Source organism: Balaenoptera acutorostrata, chromosome 15 (assembly GCF_949987535.1).
Source record: "Balaenoptera acutorostrata chromosome 15, mBalAcu1.1, whole genome shotgun sequence".
NCBI classification, from domain to species: Eukaryota; Metazoa; Chordata; class Mammalia; order Artiodactyla; family Balaenopteridae; genus Balaenoptera; species Balaenoptera acutorostrata.
In genome coordinates, this window is record NC_080078.1 from 89,633,859 (window position 1) to 89,660,086 (window position 26,228).

At 56.2% G+C, this 26,228-nt stretch overlaps 1 protein-coding gene across 2 annotated transcripts in view; it reads right to left on the minus strand.

Annotated features, from left to right (window-relative positions):
* Positions 1 to 26,228, minus strand: part of ZBTB46 (zinc finger and BTB domain containing 46) — a 57,287-nt gene that overhangs the window by 13,055 nt on the left and 18,004 nt on the right. Inside the window, exons 1-3 of one of the 2 annotated variants that reach the window (XM_057529818.1) lie at positions 24,274 to 24,545; positions 23,167 to 24,135; positions 8,966 to 9,250 (exon numbers count right to left, since the gene is read on the minus strand). In XM_057529818.1, the coding sequence (XP_057385801.1) occupies positions 8,966 to 9,250; positions 23,167 to 24,103 (1,222 nt within the window). In that variant the 5' untranslated portion in view covers positions 24,104 to 24,135; positions 24,274 to 24,545. Of the gene's footprint in view, positions 1 to 8,965; positions 9,251 to 23,166; positions 24,136 to 24,273; positions 24,546 to 26,228 lie in introns of those variants that run through there. The other variant, XM_057529817.1, reaches the window with a different exon arrangement.

A 26,228-nucleotide genomic window follows, 5' to 3' on the forward strand; every position in this document is an offset into this window, starting at 1 on the left:
TTTATTTATTTATTTATTTTTGGCTGTGTTGGGTCTTTGTTGCTGTGCGCGGGCTTTCTCTAGTTGTGGCAAGCAGGGGCTACCTTTCGATACAGTGCGCGGGCTTCTCACTGTAGTGCCTTCTCTTGTTGCAGAGCATGGGGCTCTAGGCGCACGGGCTTCAGTAGTTGTGGTGCATGGGCTTAGTTGCTCCGTGGCATGTGGGATCTTCCCAGACCAGGGCTCGAACACGTGTTCCCTGCATTGGCAGGCAGATTCTTAACCACTGCGCCACCAGGGAAGCCCAAGATTTTAATTTTTGTCTTTGGTTTTCAGTAGTTTGACTACAACATGCCCAGTTTTGTTTTTTGGTTGTTGTTTTATTTTAGTGTTCATCCTGCTTTGGGTTTGCTGAGTTTCTTGAATCTATGGATTGATGTCTTTCATCAGTTTTGGAACGTTCTCTGCTATTGTCTTTTCGACTACTGCTTCTGCTCCATTTTCTCTCCTCTCTCCTCTGGACCCCAATCACACACGTATTATACATTTTCACTGTTCCTCTGTGTGTCTTTGCTTGTCCCCATGCTTTTCTTTCCTAAGCTTCAGCCTGGATCCTCTCCATCGCTCTGTCTTCCAGTCTCCTCATCCTGTCTCGGGTGGTACCCAGACTGCTGTAAACTACTTAATGGATCCCAGCCTCACACATTGTATTTTCAGTTCCAGCAGGTTCGCTGGACTCTTTTTCACAGATTCTTCCTTCCCTCAAGGACTGCAGCCTTCAAGTCCCACCTGCACTGATTGCTCCCCAGGATGTGTGTGTGTGTGTGTGTGTGTGTCTATATGTGTGTATATTTGTGTCTATGTGTGTGTATATGTGTATGTAGGTGTGTGTATGTGTGTATATGTGTGTGTGGTTTTGGGGGGCCAGCTTTTCGGGTAGTTTTTGCCTGGAGGGTAAGCCCAATACAAGCTAGTCATGGTTGAAACTGGAACTTGAAATTTTATTTCAGAATTCTTTCTTTAAAATAAATTAGTGCCTTTTCTTAGCTCCTGAGTTATGTGCAACCACCAAACTGACAATGATCCAGACTGGATTCTTATATATTTTAAATACAGTCTAAACAGTAAGTTAGTATCCCCAAGCAAGTAGGAGTCCCCATTTCTACACACATACACACACGCATGCAGACACACCCTACAACACGTGGCTGGTACCCGAGTTTGTGAGGCTACCCAGTCACATTTTGTGAAAGTGGTAATAGGCCAGGAAGCCCACAGTGAACTTGTAGACATGTAGCAAGTTTTGTGGCTGTAAAGAGACCTAAATTACCAACCTTTTATTATTGCAATCCTTTGTATTCAAGAAAGATTAACATTACATATTGATAAATTTTTAAAAACTCTTTGAAATCAATTCCAGGATATTTCCATGAGAAATTCAATAAAATGTAAGCAATGGAATACCTAAACAAACTTGCTTAAAATTTCATATGTTGGATGACAGTACCGTTTTAAGGGAAATAATATTAGAACTAAGAACAAACTCAGGGGCCATCTATCCTAAAATGTTTCCTATGTTCCCATCACTTTACCATCTACACATCTTTTTTAAAAGAAGAGATATTCTCTCTCTTTCTCTATCTTAAAAAGAAATTCAACTCATTTAAACTATAAAATGCACCAAAACAGTTCATTCATTTTCTCCCACCCTCACCCCTGGAAATCACCAAACTGTTTGTTCTCTGTATCTATGAGCTTGTTTGTTTTTTTTTGTTTGTTGTTTTTGTTTTTAGATTCCACATGTAAGTAAAATCATACAGTATTTGTCTTTCTCTGCCTGACTTATTTCACTTAGTATAATAAGCTCTAGGTCCATCCATGTTGCTGCAAATGTCATTATTTCATTCTTATTTTATGGCTGAGTAATATCCCGTGTGTGTGTGTGTGTGTGTATACACACTGAATTTTCTTTATCCATTCATCCACTGATGGACACTCAGGTTGTTTCCATATCTTGGATATTGTAAATACTGCTTCAATGAACAAACCTATTTCTTTTAGGTACAACGGAAACTTTCTGAAATTTCTTCATTATTTAAAAAAATTAACAAAAAGCCTTTTTGCACAATACTGCGGGGCCTCTCCACAGGGCAGGCCTCCTTGCAGGCGCAGGTCACGCTCCATCCACACAGGGAAAAGTCCCACAAGCGAGCAAGTAACAGGGAAGCAGCTACAGGGTCGCATCCCTGGGGGCGCAGGTAACGTGGGTGGTGCACACGCGCATTCTGCGACAGCATAACCCCATCTGGACACACAATCTCTGCGGCCTAACAGCCAAAGATCCCACCGTGACCAGCAAAAAAAGGAAAGGAAAGCTTCCTTTTCTCAGAAATGTTGTTTATATGCAAACAGGCACTTAATAAACCCTCTCAGAAGGAGTGACACCACTGACAGGTCTTTGAACTCCCAGGGACGCTGCTCCGGCGGGGTCACCTTGGCAACAAGCATCCTGGGCCTCTCTCAAAGCCCAACTTTTCTCCATCTTCAGAACTCATCTAATGATTGTAAAGACTGGAGTGACTGGGGCAGGTGGGCAGCCTGAGCTGCACGTGGACCATGCCCTGACCACGGCCACGGCCACGGCCACGGGGGGTGGGAATGGGCCTGGCAACTCCAGGAATTCGGACCCTGGAATGGGCCGCCTGCTTCCTTCCTAAGCCCACCTGCCGCTTGGCCAAGGGTCCTGGAGTCCCTGCGTCCTCAGCCACCTGCAGACGTGGGCCCAACGCGTCCAGGACAGCTGGACTCCAGCAAGGACAACGTGCCCTTTCTGAAAAGAAGCCAGCTTGGCAACTCTGTCTCCCTCGCATGTGGCAGGCAGGGCACACCGAGGCTGTGGAGACTGGGCTTCATCCTCACATCTTTCTGGAAAGTAACGGGGTCAGAGCCACTTGGTCCCAAGATCCGACACAATCCCCCTGCCTGGAGGCTGGAGGCACGCCTGTCCTACCTGCCCACCACTGGGCGCTGAAAGGCCTTCACCAGGCCCGGCGAAGGATTCGGGAAGTGACCGTTTTAAAGGCTCACACCGACGCCTGGTGCCAGCTCTGCCATCACCCGCTGGCCACCTGGACCCGACGCCGGGCTGCCCGCAGCAGAGAGGCCCATGCAAACGTCCGCCCCCAAGTGCCAAGGGCCTGTTCCAGCCTGCCCGCCTCAAAACCATTGTCCGCAGCGGAGGCGTCCGTCTCCTTGGGGCTCCTTGGCTGACTTCAGGGTGGAGCCCTGGGCAAGTCCATCCAGGCCGTGAAAGTGCTCCTGGCCACACAGTGAGCCAGAAGGAGACCCTGGTCATCCTGGCCGGGCCGGCGGACCCCGTGGAAACCCCAGGCACCTGCTGGAGCCTCCTCCGGAGGGGCCCGCCCCTCGGCCCAGGCCTCCCGGTCCGAGGGACATCAACCTAGAAGGAGAGACAGATGAGTTACAGGCCGTTGGGACGCGATGGAATTGGGAAGATTGGAGTGCAGACGCGCGTCACCCCCTACTCACCGTGTCCCCGTCCAGTCACCACACGGAAACCGCCACGCGTCTGGAAAGGAAGCTGCAGTTAATTCTTGATGAACGGACGCGCGAAAAATCCACGTCAACAGAACGCCTGCCCCTCCCACCAAAACCATCCTGTTTTTCAAACACACGGGAATAGCATTTGATTTATTTCAAATTACAAAATATGTGATCAAGCTCTCCCTCCTTAAATATTTTTTTCTTCAGGGAAACAATGGAACCTAACAGACCTGTCTTTAAATAACCAGCTGTGACCTGAGGCACAGGAAGTGGATCTCAGACGCCCTAGGACAAACACGCAGCCACCGGCACCTGGGCAAAACCTGCTGGAGACAGGCCGGCACTGCTCAGTTTGAGGAACTGGGTTTTTAACTTGCTGCTGTATGAGTCTGTATATTAGGGGGGGAAATGCCTCCAAAAAATATTTTAATTTAAATATCAAAACCGATTTAACTTCATACAACAGGTTGCAACTATTACTGCAAAGCTGACACCTGTGTCACCTTGAGTGACATGGGGCTGAGGGGACTGTGGAGTGGAGGGTGGACGGGAAAGCAGCTGTGACCACACAGGCTCGCCCAGGACATGCCGAGCACGCGGGTTCTGGGGCGCCATGCCCGCGAGGACATGCGCGGTGGACGGGCGTCTGGCCGGGGCTGCACCGACGTGGCTGGCCGCCCTCCCGTCTTACCTGGGCTGGGGAGGTGGCCGGCTCCCTGGGCTCCGTCTGGCCGGTCCCCAGAGCGGGCATCCCGGGCTCTGAGTGCAGGAGGGTGGAGGGGCTGGAGGGAGGTGACTCGGGTTGGCGCCAGGCCCTGGGGACACAGGAAACGAGTCTCACCCGTGTGAACGGACACCAGCTGGCGGGCTGTAGAGAGTTCAGGAAGCACCGTCCTTGGCCATCTTGCGGTGAGCCGTGTGCTGCCAGGTGGCGAGGCCCGGATCTCGCTGGGCGAGGGTGTTTGGGGGCTTCTATCAGCTCGCCACTCCCAAGCGCCAGGGTGTCCACACGTGACTTGTCTGGGGCGGGGTCTCTCTCCCAGAAGCAACATGATTACAACGGGGCGTCTGCACAGAGAGTCAGAGCCCGTGGCGTGGACAAGGCACACGCTCACCTGTGCTTGAGGAAGGATCTTCTGGAAAGTCCTTCATGGTGTGTCGACCTGACTATTTACCTAAAAGGGTGGTAATACTTCCATCAAATGCCCTTTCATAAGAGATTGCTTAAGATTCCAGTATCAAGCCAGACTCGAGTAAAGTCCTTGATCATTTTAAACACCAGAAGAAAATACTCTTTCAGCCACAATCAGAACGAACCCAGCTGCCGCTGTTCCCCGACAGATGTCAGGGGTGTCCCCAGAGAAACGCTGGGCGGGGGAAGCCCGCAGCTGGCGGCCCCCCGGTCCAGGGCAGACCCCGCCCGCCACCACCCCAGGTCGGAGCTCTCCTCCGTAGCAGCACATCCTTCCAGCCAGACAGGGCGGCACCGCCCATCACCGTCAGGAGGAATCCCCGACTGCCGCCGGAGCCGTGGCGGCGACGTGCGCAGGACGGTCGGGGCTTCTGGGAGGCTGGGGTCGGCGCCGCCCCTCGGGCACTCAGCCCCCAACAACCAGAGCGGCTGCTTCATCTCCACTTCATTCCCGTGAAGTCAAAGTTACTCCTGCTCTCTCAGCATTTTTCAAGGTCCCTCCCGGATCAACACACACCCACAAACACAGCTCAGGGAAACAGCTACATTTGTGTGCCCTGAACGTGCTGGTCACGGTTCCTATTCAGTGAACAGTGACTTTTAACCAATGGGATGCCAGCCTCCTGCTGCAAACGTAATAAGAGCAAAAGAATCAACTTAAACCCAATCAAAACAAAAAGTACAAAAGTCCTCTTATGGAGAAATCAGTTAAACAGTGATGATCCAGCAACGAAACCATCTGTGGAACTTAATTGCCAAGCCAAACGCTATCAGACTTGGGAAAGCAAGGAAACTCGGTTTTTCTCGGAGGCTCCAGAACCTTCCAGAAAGGACCTTCGGTTACGGCTCTGCACAGCCTGCGGGTTTGATGCACTTAATTTGAACATCTGCGACCACCACCCCTTTCTTCTGCAACACTGCACGCCCGGCAGGCCACACTGACACACTGCAGGGCTCGCCACCTCGAGACCAGGACGACCCAGCAGGGCCGAGAGCCCCACTCACCACACCCCACGCCACACAGCTGCCACCGTCAGACATCACGACGGGGACGTGCCCTCCCCCTGTTCCTCCAACCACGAGTCATGGCTACTGGGACGTCGGCCCTACAGGACCCCCAACATCAAAAAACAAAAGGTTCGGCCCTGGAAAAACCTTGTTAACAACCTGAGGAGCCTGGGGGCCGGAGTCAGGAAATAGCCCCCCCAACGCCCTCGAACCGGACCAGGGGCGAGGGACCCCCAGCACAGCGGCGCAGGGCTCCCATCTCCCTCCCGGGCCTCCCCGGAGGAAGCGTGGCAGGCTCTGCACCCACCGAGCTTGGGGGTGTCTCCACACTGGAGCCCGGGCGGCGGCGCCTCTGCTTTGCCGGCACTGGTGCCCAGTGTGAAGTCAGTGTTTTCCTTCGAATGTGTTTTTAGGTCCCCGGTGCTCCCCGGGCTGGGAGTCGCCTGGGCTCAGGGCTCGCGTCACCACTGGGCGGCACCCAGGAGGGGTCTCCCCATCCGCACGCTCCCATCCGGCGACCCCTGACAACATCTGCAACTGAACGGAAACCGTGGGCCATCTGGAAGCAGAGCGGTGGCGGGGGGTGAACGCAGGGGCTCTAGGGGGCCTGACGCTTCGTCGCGTCCGGGCACAGAAGCCGGCGCCCGTGAACTGAACGGCACGGAGCAGATGCGCCCACAGGCGCTCCGCAGGGGCTGCCCAGTCCCAGCTCAACGCAGGAAGGCAGCTCGCGGGCCCTGCCCACCCGCCCGCCGGGGACGGAACGCCTTCCTGCCACGGGGAGGTGACCACACGATCTTGGAAAATAAAGTTCTTCTCTGGATATTTCCATTCCTCGTTTTAGTGTATGCCCAGAACAGGCAGATTTTACTTAGGATGTCAGAAAAGAATGTTCTAAAATAACCCATTCCTCCAGCAAGCCCTTCAGCCTCTCTGCCCGAGGGAACATGGGAGCCCATGCCTGGCCCCCTGGACACGGCCCAAGTCACCAGCTCCCGGCCGCCAACTTCTCAACCCTCTCGTAAGGGCAGAACTAATGAAAAAAGTGGGAAATTTAGAGTATTTACAGCAAAGAGGTTAAAACATAATCGAAATAACAAAATATCAAAAACCCACCAGTCGACTTCACCCCGGGTTAGTCACGGATGTACTAAAAATAGAGCGCGTGGGGTTTTACTCCCCTGCCCCCAGCTCCCCGTGAACTGCGAAGGGGGGCGTGTGTGCACATGGGGCCTGGGGACGTGCCCGGGGCAGGTGCGGCTGCCTGATTGCGTGTCCGCTGGGAACAGACCACCCGACGGGGTCACCGCTCACCCTCTGACTCCACCCAGCTGCCCCACGTGCTGCCAGGCTGGGTCTGGGCCTCTGCAGGGACAGGGCCGGAGGAGGGGGCACTCTCGGGGGTGGAGAGCATCTCTCCCTGGGCCTCACTCGTCCCAGACCCCCACAGTCAGACCCTTGGCTCACGGCTCACGGCCTGACCAAACGCGGGTGCAACCGGTGCTCTCGGGCCACCTGGACCCCTGGCCCCATCCCTAGCTCAGTTCTGCACAGAACACCAAAGGCCTGGGGATCAGGCCCACCCCGGAGGAGAAGGCTGCCAGACGCGGGGACAGGAGGAGAAACCCCGAGAAACCGCCCCCCTCGTGACAACGCGGTTCAGCCACAAAGGAGCCGCTGCCACCTCCCAGGGCCTCTGACATGTGGGGTTCACTCCCACCAACTGGGAGCGTCCAGAAAGAGCCAGAACCAGTGTCTCAGCCCTGCAGTTACACACCCAGGCTGCTCCTTCCACGACGTCCGTGAAACTGCCCAGCCGTCCCCTCAGCGGGACGTTCACCTGCGGACTCGCCGACTCTAAACCCCAGATACCGCAGATACCCTAGGACCACCTCCTCAAGCTACCGGATCATCACAAACCCAACAGTTTCTGCTGACAAGTTCAGGGTTTGAGCTGAGCGGGAAATGGACTAATATCGTGGAGCGTTTATCAAACACACTTTACTTACGTGTCCCACGTTTCACATTCACAACAACTGTGTAAGTGACGCTATTCCCATTTCTCAGATGCAAAAAACGAGGCCTAAACGTATTTTTTAAAGTGTGTCCAACAGCCTTGGGGGATCCACCCCTGGGTCTGACTTCACAGCCAAGTCCTGCAACCGCCCTGGCGTCCCACCTGCCTCGGACTCGGCACAGTAAATAAAGAAATTGTGGACACTGTTCTCCACGGTCAGACTTTATTAGCCACAAGCAATTTTCATCACAAATGCTTACAATATTTTAGCGCTCGTGAAAATACTGTTTTTAAAATTAGAGCAAAAATGAAAGACATTCCCCAGACCCCCGTCACTGGCTGCCGCTTTTCCTTTGCTTCCTTCGGGGGTGCTCAGGGACCCACACACAGGCCTGCCAGCCACACACGCTTGGACCGCAGGGCCCTGGGGTGGAGCCCTTCCCACGCCCTCTGCACTCAGAGCCGCCTGCTTTGGGGCGTGTCACTCTGCCCCGGAGAGGGAAACGGGGCCACACCCGACTCTCCCTCACAGACACCAACCCAACAGAGCGCTTCTCTCGGGACGCCGGGGACATGGGCACACCGCCCCAGGCCCCCAGGCCCCGGGCACCCAGGGTGGGTGACGCTCAGAGCGCCCCAGCCGAGGGGGAGGGGCACCCGCCCAGGCCGGCGCCCGGGGGACCCTCGGCCAGCACCGCTGTACCTCATCCGCTCCTTAGGTTACTCTGCTATTTGCTTGTGAGCAACTGGAATTCAGCTGGAGACACTCAAGGTGTAAACACAACCCCCAAATCCTCTAAATCTCACACACCAACAGCAGTGCCTGGCGGAAGGCGAGGCTCCGCAGCCTGGCCACGCTCCCCAGGCGGGACGAGGCGGCACAGGCAGGGGGCGAGGCCAGCAGAGGGCGCCCGAGCCCGCCGCGTCCCAAGGCCTCCCGGGCGCGGGGCTCCCTGGTCCAGGCCCGCACGGCCCAGCACGTGCCAGCTCGATCAGGGTTTAGGGCTGGATGCCTCGATTTCAAGTATGAGCGTTCGGACAAGCCCTCGGCCGCTTCCCTCCCGGCGCCCCGACAGCGCTGCCTCCTCTCCGAAGGCCCCTAGACCGCCACGACCCACACGCACGCACGCGCCCTCAGCGCGTCCCTCCCGTCGCGGCCCGAGGCGCGTCACCCCGCCCCCGCGCAGCGCCTGCGCGGCACTTACGGGACAGGGAGTGGGTGCCCTTGGGCAGGTACTCCAGCAGCAGGGAGCTGTCATCCGCCAGCACGTCGGCCTTGAGGGCCAGCAGGCTGTTCTTACTCATAAGCGCCGCCCGCAGGTTGGCCACCGCGGTGGCCTGGTGCAGCGCGTCGTCCTTCTCGGGGGTGAGGGGGGCTCCCGGGTAGCTGCCTTCTCCTCCCAGGAGCCCCTCGTCCACGTGCGCGTAGAGCTCGGGCCTCTCCCCGCGGCTGTCCGAGCTGCTGGCTTCAGCGACGGTCAAGTCCGCATCTGGGGAGGGAAACACATATTAGAGACCTCGCCCGCGACTCAGGACCCTCCGAACAGCAAGCAGGCAAGTTTAGGAGGAGCCGGAGCCGCGAGCGTCCTGAACCCCAGTGGCCTGGCCTCAAGCCCGATCCCGGCCGGCCACGAGGTCCCAGGACAGCGGTGACGTCACAGCCAAGACCTCGCACAGGCTCAACCCAGAATCCAGGGGCGGGGTGGGCGCCCACCCAGGACAGGGGGTCTGCTCCGGGGCTGAGCATCTGGGTATTTTCATCTCTCAGAGAAGGGGCAACACGCAAAATGGATCAAAAAGCCCAAACTACACAACTCTTAGAAAACCTCCGCGGCCTCAGACTGGGCCACAGGTTCCCAGCTGTGACACCAAAAGCACAAGCACTAAAGCAGATTAAACTGGACTTCGTCAAAAATTAAACCCCTGAAGACCTCAAAAGACACCATCAATACAGTGAGAGGATGGGTGGGAGGGAATATCTGCAAACTGTACGCCTGACACGAGAGCCTCTCTAGACACTACAGAGGACTTTACAGCTCCACAAAAAGACAAATACTCCAGCTTAAAAGTGGGCAAAGGATGTGCACAGATATTTGCCCAAAGAGGACACACAAATGGCCAGTGAGCAGTGCTCAGCGCCATTCGTCGTCAGGGAAACGCAACTCAGCACCAGGAGGTCGTCCCCTCGCCCTCTGGGACGGCTGCAACCCACAAGTGCCAATGGGACGTGGGACCCTGGAGCCCCCCCGGCTGCTGGTAAAAACGTAAAATGACGCGGCCGTGGTGCAAGAGCTTGGCGGGTCCTCAGAAGGGTGGACACCAAGTTCCCACGTGGCCCGGCATTTCCACTGGTGGGAGGACGTCCAGGAGGGGAAAGACCCACGTCCGCGCTCAGAGCAACCGCACCCATAACAGTCAGAAGTGGAGCAGCCCAAACGCCCAGCTGCCAATGAAGGACAAACACAGAGGAATATGATTCAGCCATAAAAAGGAATGACGCGCTGGCGCAGGCTACGATGCGGATGGACCTCGAACACGTCATGCCCGGTGAAAGGGACAAATACCGTCCAATTGCACTCACGTGAAATACCTAGAAAAGGCAAATCCATGGGGACAGAAGGAGATTGGGAGCTGCCAAGGGCCGGGGGAGATGGAGGGGGTGGGTCTTGGGGTGACTGTTAAGGGTGCAGGTTTCCTTCTGGGGTGACAAAAATGTTCTAAAGTCGACTGTGGTGACGGCTGCACAGCCCTGTGAATAGACTAGAACCCAGCGAATCACACACCTTAAATGGGTGAGTTGTCAGCAGTGTGAATTACGTCTCAATAAAGCTGCTACTAACAAGAGGATTTGTGACAACCTCTAGCTCAGGGCCGCATAGGCAGGACCAGGAGCCTCCTGTACCATCTGGGCCATGGAGGTGCCCCCAGAACGGGCCGGCGCCAGATGGACCCAAGGGAGAGCTGCTGCCTGGCCAGGGCCCCCCTGGGAACAAGTGGTGACTCGAGAAATCAAAACAGAAATGGGAAAGCAAGACAATTCCCGGGAGGAGACGAGGGCAGGCGGCGGAAAAGGGATGGGCCACCCTTCTCCTCCCACCCAGGCTGTCTTGGGAGGGGGGCAGAGGGGGCACTGGTGGCGGGGGGAAGCTGGGCAGCCTCAAATGTGGGACGGGCTCGTGAGCTGGTCCCGGAAGTGACAGGTCCCTCCACAGAACCCAGGGAAGCGGGGCCCAAGGCTGCAGAAATCAAAGAGACCCTGAACCAGCCTGAGCATCATGCCCAGACACAGCCTCGTGCACCTGGGAAGTGCGGTCAGCAGGTGACAGGCGGCACCACAGGTGGCCCCATGTGGTGGTTCTATGGCTCCTCCCACAAACACATGCTTGGACGTGAGTGGAGGGCGGTGGGTGGACCGCCCGCTCACAAAGCGCAGGACCCGGTCCACGGAGCCAGGTGTGCAAGGCAAGGGCGGCGGGGTCCTGGGGACGCACGAGCTCCCCGCAGAGACCTGCACGCCAGGGTGGTGCTGAGCACCGAGGCAAAGACGCAGGAGGTTCCAGAAAGCTGAACCGAACATGAAGAGGGAGAGAGCTCGGTGGGCCTCCCCATGAGACGCAGGAGGACAGAGGGTCCCCTCTGTCCTGAAGGGGCTCAGCCAGCCTGCCCCATGATGGCCCCCAGAGAGCAGAGCGACTTCCATGACTCGGCCACTCCTTAGCTGCCTTGATGGGTACACGAGAAAACTCAGACCCAGCCTGCTTCATGGTGCGCCTTCGTTTTGGAGGAAATTACTCGAAGCTGCAGAACCAGAGGGCACGGAGGCAAAAACCACCATCAGCCAATCCACCAGACTCACCCAAAATGCCTCAGACAGCTTTCACAGAATGGTTCAATAATTGCAAGAGACTGGATTTCTGACTGTGGTCCTTGAACAGGAGTCAGGATCAGAACCAAAGAGCCAGGGCAGGCAGTGCCAGGAGCCAGGGGCCCAGGCACCCTGGGGACATGTGGCCACTGACCGATGTTTGCAGACACTCCCGAACTGGAAGTGCACATTTGTCCACGCAAGGGGCATAGGAACTGGGTTTTGGGGTGTGGGGAGGGCCCACCTCAGCAGAGCCCCTCAGGTGTCGAGCGCCCTGGGGGCGCTGGGGCCCCGGGGAACAGGCTGAGAGATCACAGGGGCCCTGACCAGGGGCGTCACGTCCCGCAGGGCAGCACACCCTGGGTGCCTCCACCTGGATGGGTCACACTAAGGACACTACGAGACACTAAGGACACCGTCGAGGTGTAGCATCGGGCTACTGCTGACCGAAGCTCCGGAAGGATACTTTCTTTTTTTCAAACTGTGAGCCTTTTCATATTTTTCTGCCAATTCCTAAATGTTATATCAGTACTGATTTTGCATTTCTAGCCACTAAGTGTAGGGATTAAATCAAATTGAAATGAAGGCTTTGCCTCTGTCTGCACGGGCTCCTGTAAGACTTAAGCGGTTCTCAGTTCCGGGGCTGGAAAGGCCAGGCAGGATCTGGGTCCAGCAGGGCACTGTTCCTGGTGGAAGCTGCTTCCTGGCTTGCAGACGGCCACCTCCCCGCTGTCCTCACCTCGGTGGGTGTGCAGACGGAGGGCAAGCTCCGATGCGACGCAGATGCCGAGGGCCTCCGTTTATCGTGATGACTTTCTCACCGGCCCCATCTCCAAATACAGCCACACCAGGGTTAGGGATTCAACATACGAATTTAGGGGACACAAACATTCAGCCCATAACAGACTGAAAACTAAAAAACACCAGATTTCAAAACCAAAATTTTAATGAAGTTATATTAACAGTTTAAGTTCAAAAGCGTGTAAAAGAAATCGAGATTAGCTGGAAGATTCCAACCACATGTGAAAAGCTAAAAGTTGGGTTTCGAAGAAGGATGTCTGGGGTCTGTCGACTGAGAACTGCCATGAGACAAGGTGCGGGAGGGACCGGCAAGCACGAACCACAGACACACTTCATGGGTCGACGTCCTAAAGATGCTCATGGGTGAGCGGTGAGGGTCCACGAGATGCAGGGTGACCGTGAAGGAAATGAAGGCCGTCAACTGAAAAATCCCCACATGAACACTTATGACTCAGGAAAGGTACCACCGTCCAGGGAATCAAGACCAGACACGCCTGTGAGGCTGTCAGGCTACCTGCGGTCACAGCCCCGAGCAGCTCGTGAAAGGACACGCGGACACGCTCCCAGCACCTGAGTGCACCCTCCATCTCCCAAGCCTTGCGGTCTGTCTGCTGAGCACCCAGGTCGAAATTCAAGCCCCCAATTCCGGAAACAGCACTTGGGATGTCTCCCAGGATAGGGGTGACACCAGTCAAACGAAGCTTGGAAGGAACCGGTCATTCTGAAGACGAGAGTCGTGAAGGAGACCAGAGGGGCTGAGGGCACTTGACTCTCCGACGTCATCCTGACGGGCCGGGCACACGCACAGCACGGCCTAGGGCGCCCCACGCTGGCCCGGGTGGGCTCCTGCGCTCACTCTGGCACCCACTTTGGAGGTGCAGGGAGACCCAGTTTCCCCAGAATTTCTTGTTCAAATGAGAAAGCGGAGGAAAGTGCCCAGAAGGGAGAGGGTGTGAGGCCGACCCTGGGCCCTCCCAGGTCCTGAGCCTCCTGCCGGGCAGACAGGCTGGGAGCCTGGCGAGGGGCAGGGGGCAGGGGAGGTGCCTGGGGGCACCGGCCAGGCGCCAGGAGGGAGAGCAGGTCCTTCCCAGGCCCTTGCAGACCGCAGCTTGACTTCAAAAGGAGGGATTAAGACGATGAGGTCAAAAATGAAACTCTACAAACAGAACAGGGAGTTGAAAGCAATAGTTAACATTGCACCAAATCCTTTCATAGATAAAGAGTTTGATGTTACCTAATGCCACAAAATAGGCTCTTACTAGATTACTGTTATCAAAAAACTAAAACCATTCCAAATACTCCGGTGGGGCGGGGGGTTGGGACCAATACAGCTGTCTTACCCGTTAGCAGTAGCAACGGCTTTTCTTTAGCAACTTGACATTCACGGGTTAAACTCAGATTTTATTTTGTGCTGCTTTCAGGTGGATCCCAGCAGGAGCCGGGAGAGCTGGGAAGCCAGGCTCGGACCTGAGCTTCAGGAACGGCCTCCAGCCCGAGCCATCAGCCACCCTGTGTGACAGGACTGTCCCCAAGTCCCCTCCAGGCAGGGACATCTCCTGAGCGAGGACCCCAGGGGCTCCTTCCTTCAGCTGCTAGAGCTCACCCACCAAGTGACAACCCTGAAAACGTCTCATCTAACATTTCGCCTCTGAACAGTCTTTTGTGACGAACTTAGACTCAGTGACTTAGGAAAAAACCTTAAATGGTGATGTTAAAAAACTGACAGGGACTTCCCTGGTGGCACAGTGGTTAAGAATCCGCCTGCCAATGCAGGGGACACGGGTTCGAGCCCTGGGCCGGGAAGATCCCGCATGCCTCGGAGCAACTAAGCCCGTGTGCCACAACTACTGAGTCCACGTGCCACAACTACTGAAGCCACACACCTAGAGCCCGTGCTCCGCAACAAGAGAAGCCACCGCAATGAGAAGCCTGTGCACCGCAACGAAGAGTAGCCCCCGCTCGCCGCAACTAGAGAAAAGCCCGCGCACAGCAACAAAGACCCAACGCAGCCAAAAATAATAAATTTTTTTTAAAAAATGTGCAGACCCTTTGAGCCAGCAATTCAACTACTAAAAAAAAAAAACAAACTGACAAACCAGGGGCCAGATGAGGTGCAACGGGCTCGGCTGTTAGCTGTGGGGCGGTGGACCCCTTCAGGGTCACCTGGTGATGCCACAGGGGGCTTCCTCGGACAGAAGAGACCACGGTGGCACTGCTAGCGGCTGGACGGGGAGACCAGCCACCAAGACAAGGGACAGAGCGTGTGTAGTCATTTCACACACGCGTGTGACGGCAGGAAATGTCCCCACACCGACCGCCCGGGGCAGGGGAAAAGGCGCGCAGGGCTTCTTCCCCGGGCTGACCTCTTTTTAATAAACAAGGCAACCAGGATGAAAAATATCAACATCTAACTGTAAAGGGCCAAGTGCTAAATGTAAAGATTGATTCTAGAGCAGAAAGGGGTTTGGTGGGGGGGGGGGGGTCCTTCTTCCTATAAGTGATACATTATAACATTTTGAAAATTTCACTCACTTACAACCTTTAGCTGAAAAGCAGAAAAGAGATTATAATTAAAATAAGCAGAATTTCTAAACAATTAAACTAGAAGATGCTGTGTGAGCTGCAAAGTGGGGAATAAACAGATGATGCAGCAGAGGAGGGAACAAGGCCAGGGCCAGGGGTGATGGGACAGGGGCCCCCTCACCACGAGGGCCTGGTCGAAAGCAGACATTCGGTTTCTAAGATTTCCCCAAATCTCCACTCTTCACGATTCTCAAAGATGTTCCCAAGCTGCCTTTGAGAGGCTTCCTGCAGATGCCCCAGCCCAGCCGGCGGCCTCTCATCCAGGGAACAGGCACCCCGCGAACACAGATGTGCAAACAGCAACACAGCGGAACCTTCTGGACGGGTGGAAACTGCGGGGCCAAGGCTGTCTCCCCGCGGGACTCCACCCTCCCGAGTTACAGCTCAAACCAGACCTTAGTCCTAACTTCCGCTAGACCTCACGAACAATGCAAAATAAAGTTCAAAAACCTGTAATGATGCACTTTGTCCAAAATCTACCTTCTTACTTAATGTTGTCTAGGGTGTATTATTTCTTAAGTGCTTCTTTATCCAAGTTAAAATCAAGTTACCTCATTTTCTTTAACTACCAAAATGTTTTCACTTCATACAAGAAATTCTCTTTAATTAAAAAAATATATACAGCGAGTAAGGCAGTTCCACGGGCAGGTGGTATCAGAACAGCTGGACCCCACATGCAGAAGATGACCGTGAAGGCGGACCCCTCGCCTGCCACCTGCAAACATCAGCATGCATCCCAGGCCTGCAGTCACGCCCAATCCTCCAGGGGAACCACGGGAGAAACCTTTGTGACCTTAGGCAGAGGTCCCTTGGATTAGACCCGAATAGCATGAACCACAAAAGAAAAAAGTTCACATACTGGCCTTCATCAAAATTTAAAATGTGTAAACTCTTCAAAAGACACCGTTACAGGAAGAAACGAGCCAAAGGCTGAGAGAGAATATTTTCAGAGCACACACCTGACGAAGGACTTGCCACCAGGACACTCGGAGGACGCTCCACTCAGCAGAAGACGCTTCCCCGGGAAGAGGGGTCAATGGCAACTAGGAAATGACACTCATCGTCAGAGCGGGACCCCAGCCAGCACAGGGTGCTGGACGGCCCAGCTCTCAAACCCGCCACCATGCACAGCCCTGAGCAGAGACCGCTCAAAGGAAGACAGGGGAGGCTGGTGAACCCCTGAGAAGACACTCAGAAAACCATAAGGAACCTAGGGGCAGGACAGGAATAAAGACGCAGATGTAGAGAATGGACTTGAGGACACAGGGAGGGGGAAGGGTAAGCTGGGACGAAGGGAGAGAGTGGCATGGACATATATACACTACCAAATGTAAAAGAGATAGCTAGTGGGAAGCAGCCGCATAGCACAGGGAGATCAGCTCGGTGCTTTGTGATCACCTAGAGGGGTGGGATAGGGAGGGTGGGAGGGAGGGAGATGCAAGAGGGAAGAGAAATGGGAACATATTGTATATGTATAACAGATTCACTTTGTTATAAAGCAGAAACTAGCACACCATTGTAAAGCAATTATACTCCAATAAAGATGTTAAAAAAAAAAAAGAAAGAAAACCATAAGGAGATGCCCCCACACCCTCCAGAACGGCTAAGAATTTTTTTTTTATTATTAATTTATTTATTTTTGGCTGTGTTGGGTCTTCGTTTCTGTGCGAGGGCTTTCTCTAGTTGCGGAGAGCGGGGGCCACTCTTCATCGCAGTGCACGGGCCTCTCACTGTCGCGGCCTCTCCCGTTGCGGAGCCCAGGCTCCAGATGCGCAGGCTCAGCAGTTGTGGCTCACGGGCCTAGTCACTCCGCAGCATGTGGGATCTTCCCAGACCGGGGCACGAACCCATGTGCCCTGCATTGGCAGGCGGATTCTTAACCACTGCGCCACCAGGGAAGCCCCAGAACGGCTAAGATTTAAAAACGAACCCAATCCACGTTTGCGGGACGCTGACACGAGTGTAGATCGCACACACCCCTGGTTTCTTGCACGCTCACTACCCGACGGCCCAGCGGCCCAGTCCTGGGAGGAATGCAGACGAATCACACAAATACTCGTCCTGGGACGTTCACGGCAGCGTGATCAGAATTGCCAGAAATCACCCAAATAACCCAAACGTCCATCAGCAGGTGTGTTACAGCAGAGAACGGAATAACATCTGGCAGTGAAAGGATGATTTGTGGACGCACGTGACGGCCTGAGCAAACCCTGAGAGCATGTTGGAAATCACAGCCAGAGACAGATCAGAAGTTCCCGAGGCTGTGGAGGGAAGCAGCCCAGGGTGCCCTGGTGGTGACCGTGCGGGGCCAGGTTGGCTTCCTGGCTGTGATGCTGACACGTCAGCATTGGGGGAAGCTGCTTAACAGGTACATGGGCTCTCTCTGCATTATTTCTTACAAGTGACTGTAAATCCGCATCATCTCAAAATGGACACAAGCGGACCGCACAGCACACCCTGTGTGACGCCCTCCCTTGCGACCCCCAGGCTGGCAGGAGGCGGGGTGGGGTGGGGGGTGTCCAGAGGCTGTGGGGATGTCTTGAGGGGACGTCTGTCTTCCAACGGCACATGTACGGTGTGCGGACCCAGCCTCAGAAATGCGGGCTCCGGTGAGAGGCTGGCCGGAGTGCTGGGATGAGGTGCCGGTGTCGGCCCTCTGAAATTCAGAGAACGAGGCGGGTTCGGATGATCAGATGCATAAACATGTAAACGCGGCAAGACGTCAGCAGGCGGAGAATCTCAGCGCAGGCGGAGCATCTCAGCGCAGGCGGAGCATCTCAGCGCAGGCGGAGCATCTCAGCGCTGGCGGAGCATCTCAGCGCTGGCGGAGCATCTCAGCGCAGGCGGAGCATCTCAGCGCTGGTGAAGAATCTCAGCGCAGGCAGGCTCACTTTCGTTTTTCCAACTTTTCTCTAAGTGTGAATATTTCCCCCAATAAAATGGCAGGGAGAGAGACAATAAATTATTCAAACCGTACACTTGAAATCTGTGCAGTTTATTTTATTAATAAATTTATTTATTTTATTTTTGGCTGCATTGGGTCTTTGTTGCTGTGCACAGGCTTTTCCCTAGCTGCGGCGAGCGGGGGGCCCTCTTCGTTGCGGCGCATGGGCTTCTCATTGCGGTGGCTTCTCTTGTTGCGGAGCACGGGCTCTAGGCGCTCGGGCTTCAGTAGTTGTGGCACGCGAGCTCTAGAGCGCAGGCTCAGTAATTGTGACGCACGGGCTTAGCTGCTCCGCGGCATGTGGGATTTTCCCGGACCAGGGCTCGAACCCGTGTCCCCTGCATTGGCAGGCGGATTCTTAACCACTGTGCCACCAGGGAAGCCCTGTGCAGTTTACTGAATGTATATCATACTTAAAACAATAGGAAAGGGAATGGCAGTTTTCACCAAAACACCTCGTTATTATCTGTGTTCCCATGATGGTCCCCAGGTATCTGGGTCTTAATCTCCGAGACCGTGAACATGTCACCTCACGTGGCAAAAGGGACTTTGCAAGTGTGATGGGAGATCACCCTGCCCGTCCAGGGGTCCCTGTCCACACAAGGGTCCATCTCAGAGGAAGAGGGAGGCATGAGGGCCAGAGACAGAGAAGGGGATGCGGCAGCAGAGCTGAGGTCCGAGTGACACGGGGCCACGGGCCAAGGAACGTGGCGCCTCTGGAAGCTGGAAAAGGCCGGGATTCTCCCCTGAGCCCCCAGAAGGATCCAGCCCTGCGAACCGGTGACATCTGGGCGACAGATAATACAGCTGGGCTGCTTCAAGCCACTAGGTCTGCGGTGATTTGTCATAGCAGCAGGAAACGGACACGCCCCTAGAAACACCTCTAGGTCTACACCAAAAACACACATGCCACCAGCACCAGAAGGCATGCACCGAGGGTCCTGGCAGCCAGGCCCATCAAGGTCAGGACAGAGCCCACGGCTCGGGAAGGGCGGGCAGCCCCGGGGTCTCTATCAACAGCAGGCTGACCGGGGGAAACCAGCACACAGAGGCCGAGTGAGGACACACTGCCTGGGGAGGTGGTGCCCAGGCCGGGCGTCCGGGTGTCTGGGGGGTGGGTCATGCCCCCCTTGCCGGCTGAACATCTGGGATTTGACTTAGAAGAGTCAAATGTGCATGTTCTGCTTCCATTTTTCAAAAGTTTGAAAAAAGCAGTAGCATAAAAGTTTTCAAATGAACAGTTAAAAATTACGCTCACAACTCCTTTTAAAATCTCCATTTAAATGTAAGCTCCTAAGCTGTGCTTTTAAGTGTATGTATATAACACACGTATATACAGCAAATACAAAATGTATGAGCATCTCCCTGGGCACTTCAACACAACCAGAGCCTCCTTGTCCCTGGGAGGTGGGTGCCTGCGGGGTTTCGGTCCCCACGCCACTCGGCACCCGGGGGGCGTCACTGTCACAGTGTCCAAACATCAGAAGAAAACACACACTTGGTTGAAGAGGACAAAACCCCTCAAATTCAAATGAAAACAGGACCCAGCGAGGTGGTGGCATGTCTGCGAACCCGCCTGGAAGCAGCAAAGGCAGGTGACCTCGGTGTCAGGTCAGCAGGGGGCGCCCGCGAGACCAGGAAGAGCAGAGACGCACCCTGCAGCAAATGAGCCATGGAAAAGCTACCAGACAGCTCTGCCAGCAGAAGGGCCCCAGCCAACCCCCGTCCCTCTGTCTCGAGCGGAGCCTTGGGGGTCCCGAGAGTGACCATGGGCCGCGCCCACCTGTCGCCTCCCAGGGGCCCCGCCTTTTCCTGACCCACCCAGACCCAGACCCTCCAGCTCCTCCTCAGGGCGGGGTCGGGGGGGTGGCCCCGGGGGACCAGCCTCAGCTTCCACATCTAGATGATGAGAGACCTCAGGGGCTCTGTCTTCATGAACTGAACTTTCTAGAAAGTCCAGGAACTTCCATTTCATCAGAAAAGAAGCTCCACTGGCCACTCAGCAAAGCCACAGTGACGAGGCTCTTCAATCCAGGTGGTAACTCGGAAGTGTGGCCTCAGGCCAGGACTGGGCGGCCGGGGGGGCACAGGCCAAGGGTCTCAGGGCCGAGCCCCGCCCTCGCCCAGGCCCCGTCCCCAGCGATCCCGCTCTCCTGGGCCAGCACGAGGGCCCCTCCCCACCTCCCTTCTCAGCAGCAGGTACGTTCCCAACGTACCGCCCCCTGAAGACCACTGCTGAGGTGTCGGGGCAGCAGCTGCCCCCTGAGCACGGCCCCAAGGTCGACCAGAGGAATTCCAGGCAATTCCGCTCATTTCTGTAAGGAAAACATCTGGGGGTACAGCCAAGGGAGGGGCTACCGGCCTGGCTTCAGCCCCAGCATCGAGCTGCGAGGGAGGAGACCCTCCGACCTGGGCAGGGGAGGGCTGGGCCTTGGTCCCAGCGGGATGGCAGCTGTGAGCTTAGAGCATCCACCAGAGTCTCCGGGGGCCACCTGCACGCCCTGAACCCGCTCTGCTCTTCCAACGTGCTCTTCAAAATCCCAGGACGCCAGGGTCCACCCTTACCGAGGTTCAGGGATAAACAGTTCCTTCACAAGACGCACACGCTTTATTCTAGCTCAGAACTTTATTTCTGCAGATGCTTTTCGGAACACGTGTGGGATGTCCGGATGGGGCACCTGGGCTCTCCTGGCACCAGCTTCTGAACGAGTACAACCCACCGCATCGGAGGCTCACGGTCTCGGGATCATAGACAAGGGGCCGAGGCCGGAGCCGGCAGCTACCACGGGCCCGGCCTGTGTCCATCGCACCTGCACGTGTAAACGCCGTTTCCCACAGCTGTAACCCGGAGGTACATTTCAATGGATGTTTTCTTGGAAGCTACTGGGTTAGAAAGCACTTGGCTGCCTGCTTGGAAGAATCACTTTTAAATGCGAACAGGCCCCAGAGTCCCTGACGCCGAGGTGGGGACACACAGGGGACAGGGGGGCAGTCCTGCTGCAGGGCTGGGCATCGGAGCATCTTCGTCAAGCGCCCTGAGGGATACGCAGGAACCACCTGACACATTCCTCTAGAAAAGGGCCTTTTCTCCCATAAACGGGATGAGAATAAAACAATACTCTCCTCTGAGATGTAATAAATCTTTCATGAAAGCAAACTCTCCTCCATTGGGGATCACAATTTACGCTTCCAAACCCCAGCCCAGGGCCAGGGCAGAGGAATAAATGGCCACCGTGACGGGCAGAGCCGTCCCACGCAAGCCCACACCTCGGGTCCTTGTCTTAGCAACTCAGGGGAAATCTCGTAGTTGCCTTGGTAACCCAAGGGATTTCAGACATTAGCAAGAGTACACCAGCAGAAATCACTTGTTGGATTCTAAAAACACCTTCTGCTCGACAACTGCATTTAAAACATCAAACCCACAGGCTTAAGGAGCGTCCTTGTTCTTAACGTGTTGATGGGCTCTCCGACCTAGAGCCTCCAGCCCCGCAGCCCGCCGGACGACTCGTGATGCAGCAGGTGTAGGACAGGATGGGAACGCTCTGCGGCCCTGACCCATCCAGAAGGTTCCTTAAGTCAGGCCCTGTGAACGCTGCTCTCCAGGCTTTAGTCAGAGCTAAAGGGACGTTTAGTCGTCACGGAGAGAGCAGACACAGACGACCACCGTGCTGACCGCTGGCAGGGAGACAGGTGGGCTTTCTATCATCTCAGAAACTTAACCTTCTTTTGACTTAGTTCAGTTACACTCAACGGTTCTGCGGGGGGGGCTTCCCATCAGGGACATTGGCAACGTCATGACCAGGGGTGGGCGGCTCCTGGCATCCAGTGGGCGGAGGCCAGGGCACTGCCGATGTCCTACAGCGCTAAGGACGCCACCTCACACAGAATCATCCTGCCGAGGGGGCGACACTGGTGAAACCAGCTTGGGCTGAACCTGCAGGAGGCTGGCCCAGCGCTCGGGGCTGGGGACACACAGGAGCAATGAGAATGAGAACCTACAAGAAAGGCTACAGTGTCTCCTGGGGGTGGTGAGAAAGCTCTGGAGATGGATAGTGGCGATGTATTTAATGCCAACACACTTAAAAGTGGTTAAAGGGGTGAAGTTCATGATACGTATGTTTTACCACAATAATCAAGCTAGTGTATCAAGAGCCCCAGGGTTGCCCTCCCAACCCCAGCACAGGCCTAGCACTGGTGACACCTTTCAGGGCTTGTGCCCACGGTTCACTGCCTTCTGTCCACCTCTGAGCCCCCACTGACTTCTAACCTCCTTCCTGGAGGGGCCTCCCCAACGTGGTCACTTGCCGAGAAGCCTCCATCCTGCTCTGGACCAACCCCTGTCCCACCAAAGCCCCTCCTCACTCCAAACGCAGCCCTCGTGGCCCCATCTGCCACTCGGGAAAGCTCGGAGCAGCCACAGTTATCACATGCTCGGCGCCGGCAAGAGCACCTGGCATCTAGGAAACATTTCATTTGTTTACTAGTCTGGGAGACAGACAAAACCATCCTCCAGAGGGTGAGGGCCGGCGTCAACAAAGCTAAGCTAAGGGCCCTCAGGGCTGACGGACTCGGGGTCCAGAAGGCGCTCCCCCCCTGCGCGGTAACGCCCACCGGCTGCTCTGTGGGCGGACCACACAACCCGCACTTGCTGGCAACGAGGAAATACCCCTCATTGGGAGGGGAGCTTGTGGCCACGAGCCCTCACGTGCCCAGGACGAAACACACACACACGTGGTGTTTCTTCCACGTTGACAACAATGGCCGCGGCCGGAGCCCACACGCCTGGCCTGTCCCTCCCTTCCGCCCGAGTCACGTCACTTCGTGCACTTCTTCATCTTTTTAACGCTGTCACGTTTACATCTTTAAAAATTAAGTTACCCCACCCAGTGCCTACGAGAGGCTCCTCCACACCCCACGCTGGGGCTCCTTCCGGGTGTCACCCCGCCTTTCCAGCTCCAGAAAATCCCCAGCCCAGCAGCCTCTGTGTGCCGGCGGCCCTGGCGCGCCCGCTGGGACGCATCGGCCACTTTCCCTGCGCTCACACCGATTTACTACAGAAGGGGGTGACCCGCGGGAAGCCACCAGCGTCAGCCTGGAGAGGTGCCACTTCACGGACAAAACGAGCGGCCCTGGGGCCACCGACAAACAGCGCCTTTGGGCTGCCCGTGGCCCCAGGGCGCCTGAGCCCGGCCTGTAACAAACGAAAGGCTTACTTGAGTCTCGGCTGCCGAAGGGCCACCCGGACGTCGGGAGGAAAGACGGCAGCGGGGAGCCGGCGCGGCTGTCGTCCTCCGCGTGCTGCGTGATGTGGCGGACCGTGTCTTTGTTCTTCCGGTTCTTCCTCCGGCCCGTGGGCTGCCAGCCGTCCCCCGCAGCCTGCTCGGAGAAGGAGTTCTGAATGGCAGCGTCCCCGGCGGAAGGCGGCTCGCTCCCCCCGTAGTGGGTCGGTGAGAGCTGCTCCTCCTTGACGTGCAGGGGCCCGCAGCCCATGTCGCCGGGCCACAGCGGCTGCGAGGGGAGGTCGTCGGGGCCGTCGGCCTTGGGCTCCTGGTCCTCCTTCCCGTAGCTGCTCCCGCCCTCGTGGCAGCTGGCGATGGCCGAGTCCCCGGAGGAGTTGGCGGGGCTCGTGCGCCGGGCCAGCCACGGGGAGATGCTCCTCCCGGCCATCACGGCGGAGATGAGGGCGTCCGCGCCGCTGCCGGGTGGGGCGCCCACCTCGAACTCCGAGAGCTCGTCCGAGGCGTCCGGCTTGATGCTGATGTCCAGCGCGGCCTTGATAAAGTCATGGCAGGCCTGCACGATGTCCGTCATCTGCAGGAAGCTGGCCGCTGACATCACCTCGATGACGTTCCTGCTGGTGAGGGCCAGGTGGGCGGAGTACATGAAGTCGATGATGGCCTTGAAGCCCTGCGCCGTGACGATGTCCAGGTGCGTGACCGTGGCCTGGTCGGACGCTTTCTGCACCTGGCAGTAGAGCGTCTTAAAGTAGCGGCTGCTGCCGAGCAGGACGTTCTTGTGGGCCTTGAAGACCTTGCCCTCGACCACCACGCACACGTCGCACAGGATGCCGTGCTGCCTCTGCTCGTTGAGCTCGTGGAGCAGGTGCCGGTAGTGGGACGCGATTTCCATATCTTCCCGCCGGTTGTTCATCTGGGATGCCGGGGAGGTCTCTTCTACGGACTCTGTGGGGCAAGAACGGAAGGGTTACCCGCACGGTCGACACACGCACTGAGGGAGTTAGGAGGGTGCACGGAGGGCGGCCGCCGGGCACAGGGCACTCGACGGTGGGCACCTGAACCAGCGTCCAGTTTGAGGCTCACCTGTCGTCGGGCACACGGCGCTCTGAACAGAATCCTACACGCTGCAGCCAACCCTCCGAGCAAACAAATATTCCAGAAAGGAGAAGAACACCCATCCACAGTCGAAGTGACTCTCTCACCCAAACAGAAAATCGGAACATCTAGGCCAAGTAACCCAGGGGCACCTTCATCCCTCACCCTTGAAGAAGCACCCTTTAAAGACAAAGTGACAACAACATGCTACACAAACAAAACCCCTAGAACAGCGAGGACTGAAGTTGGACGTCTACAGCTTCAGCCCCACAAACTCCCAAACTCCAGCCCGAGCCAGCCCCAGAGGGAGAAGGCCCTGTGACCAGCTCAGCCCCCAGGAAGGTGTCTGGTGGGGGGAGGGGCCCAAGGCGATGAGAACCCGCTTCGTGGTCCCAAGCGCCCGAATCATTTCTCGACTTGGGCCCCACGCGGTGCTCTCCCCAGACTCGTTCCCCAGATCTTTGCTGCTCCCAAAGTTTCCCAGGGCCACCCGACTGGGCAGACAAAACAACAGAACTTCAGTGCCGCCCAGACTGGAGGCCAGAGCCTGACCAAGGCCGAGGTGTGGGCAGGACTCCGTCCGAAGGCCCCGCCGGGGATGCATCCTGGCCTCCGTCAGCTTCTGCGGTGACCAGCAATCCTCAGTGTCCTTGGCTCGTGGAAGCATCACCCACCTCTGCCTCTGCCGTCTCCCTGTGTGCGTGTCTGTCCCAGTGTCCCCTCCTACAAGGACACGGTCATATCGGATTAGGCCCATCCTACTACCTCAGTACAAATCACATCCAAACTAGGTCAGGTTCTGAGGCGCTGGGGGCTAGGACTTCACTGTACGAAACCTGGGGCCAGGCTCACCGCATAAGATGCCCTGCAGAAGACAGGTCTTCCCTGATAAACACACCGTTTTCCAGCTGGTCAAAGGTGCGGACGTCCGTCCACCTTTCCCGGGGTGCGGGGGGGAAGGGTGGAGGGTGGGGGCCGCCTCATTTGTGCAACACCTTCCTTTAGACTTTACGTTTCGCATCATCATCTGAGATCACCTGGAAACGCCCCCAGTCCCCAGGCTGGGAGAATGAGGCTGGGGAGGGTCCAAGCCTTTCACTCCCTTGTCTCCCTCGACAGCCCACCCAGCACCGTCCCTGCCAGGCGAGAACAGAGACCCCCCGCTCCAACCAGCCCCCCAACTCGAAGACCAGAATTAAACACGCTGCTTCGATCAATCGTGTGACAGCAGCGGGACCTGACCCCGCGGACGGGCCCTGAGGAGAGTAGGCAAGCTCAGAACTGGCTGCGGGGGCCCTAGGCTCACAGCTGACACCAGGGGTGCTCGGCCCTGGGTGCGCAGACCACCCCCGAGGGTGGTCAGCAGCCGGTCTGCCCCTCCCCCAGGGCGTGGGAGGCAGGGAGGGGGACAGACAGACCGTCCAGGTGTGGCTTCACACCGCACACCTGGCATTACAGACTCAGGTTAGCCAGACGCTGAGGGAGGAACCAAAACACACGTCAAACCAGGAAATCGACCATTTAAACTCAAAGCGTCGGCTTCACGCCCAGAGTCCACGCGGAGCTCCGGCCGAATATGGGAGGAGGTACCGAGAGCTCTAAGGACCCTGCATTCAAGTTAGGGAGAGACATGTCTCATCGCCTGGCTTCCTATATGAATAATAAGCCTCTTTACTCGCCAGTGAAACAGAGAGTCTAAGAATTAGGAAGAACACTGAAAAGGGGCAAAATGCCAGTGCCATTTTAGAGAAGCAACAACTACCTCGGGGGCTTGCATTTCTCAAATAATTTCAACTCATATGGAAAGTTCTAAAATAAATTAATATTCAATCAGAGCAGCTTAAAATCAGTTATGTACTTCGCAGAGATTTTGTTGTAAGAAAACACAATTTTCATTAGGGAAAAAAGTCACCTGTACACTAAAAAGAAAAGGCATCTAAAGG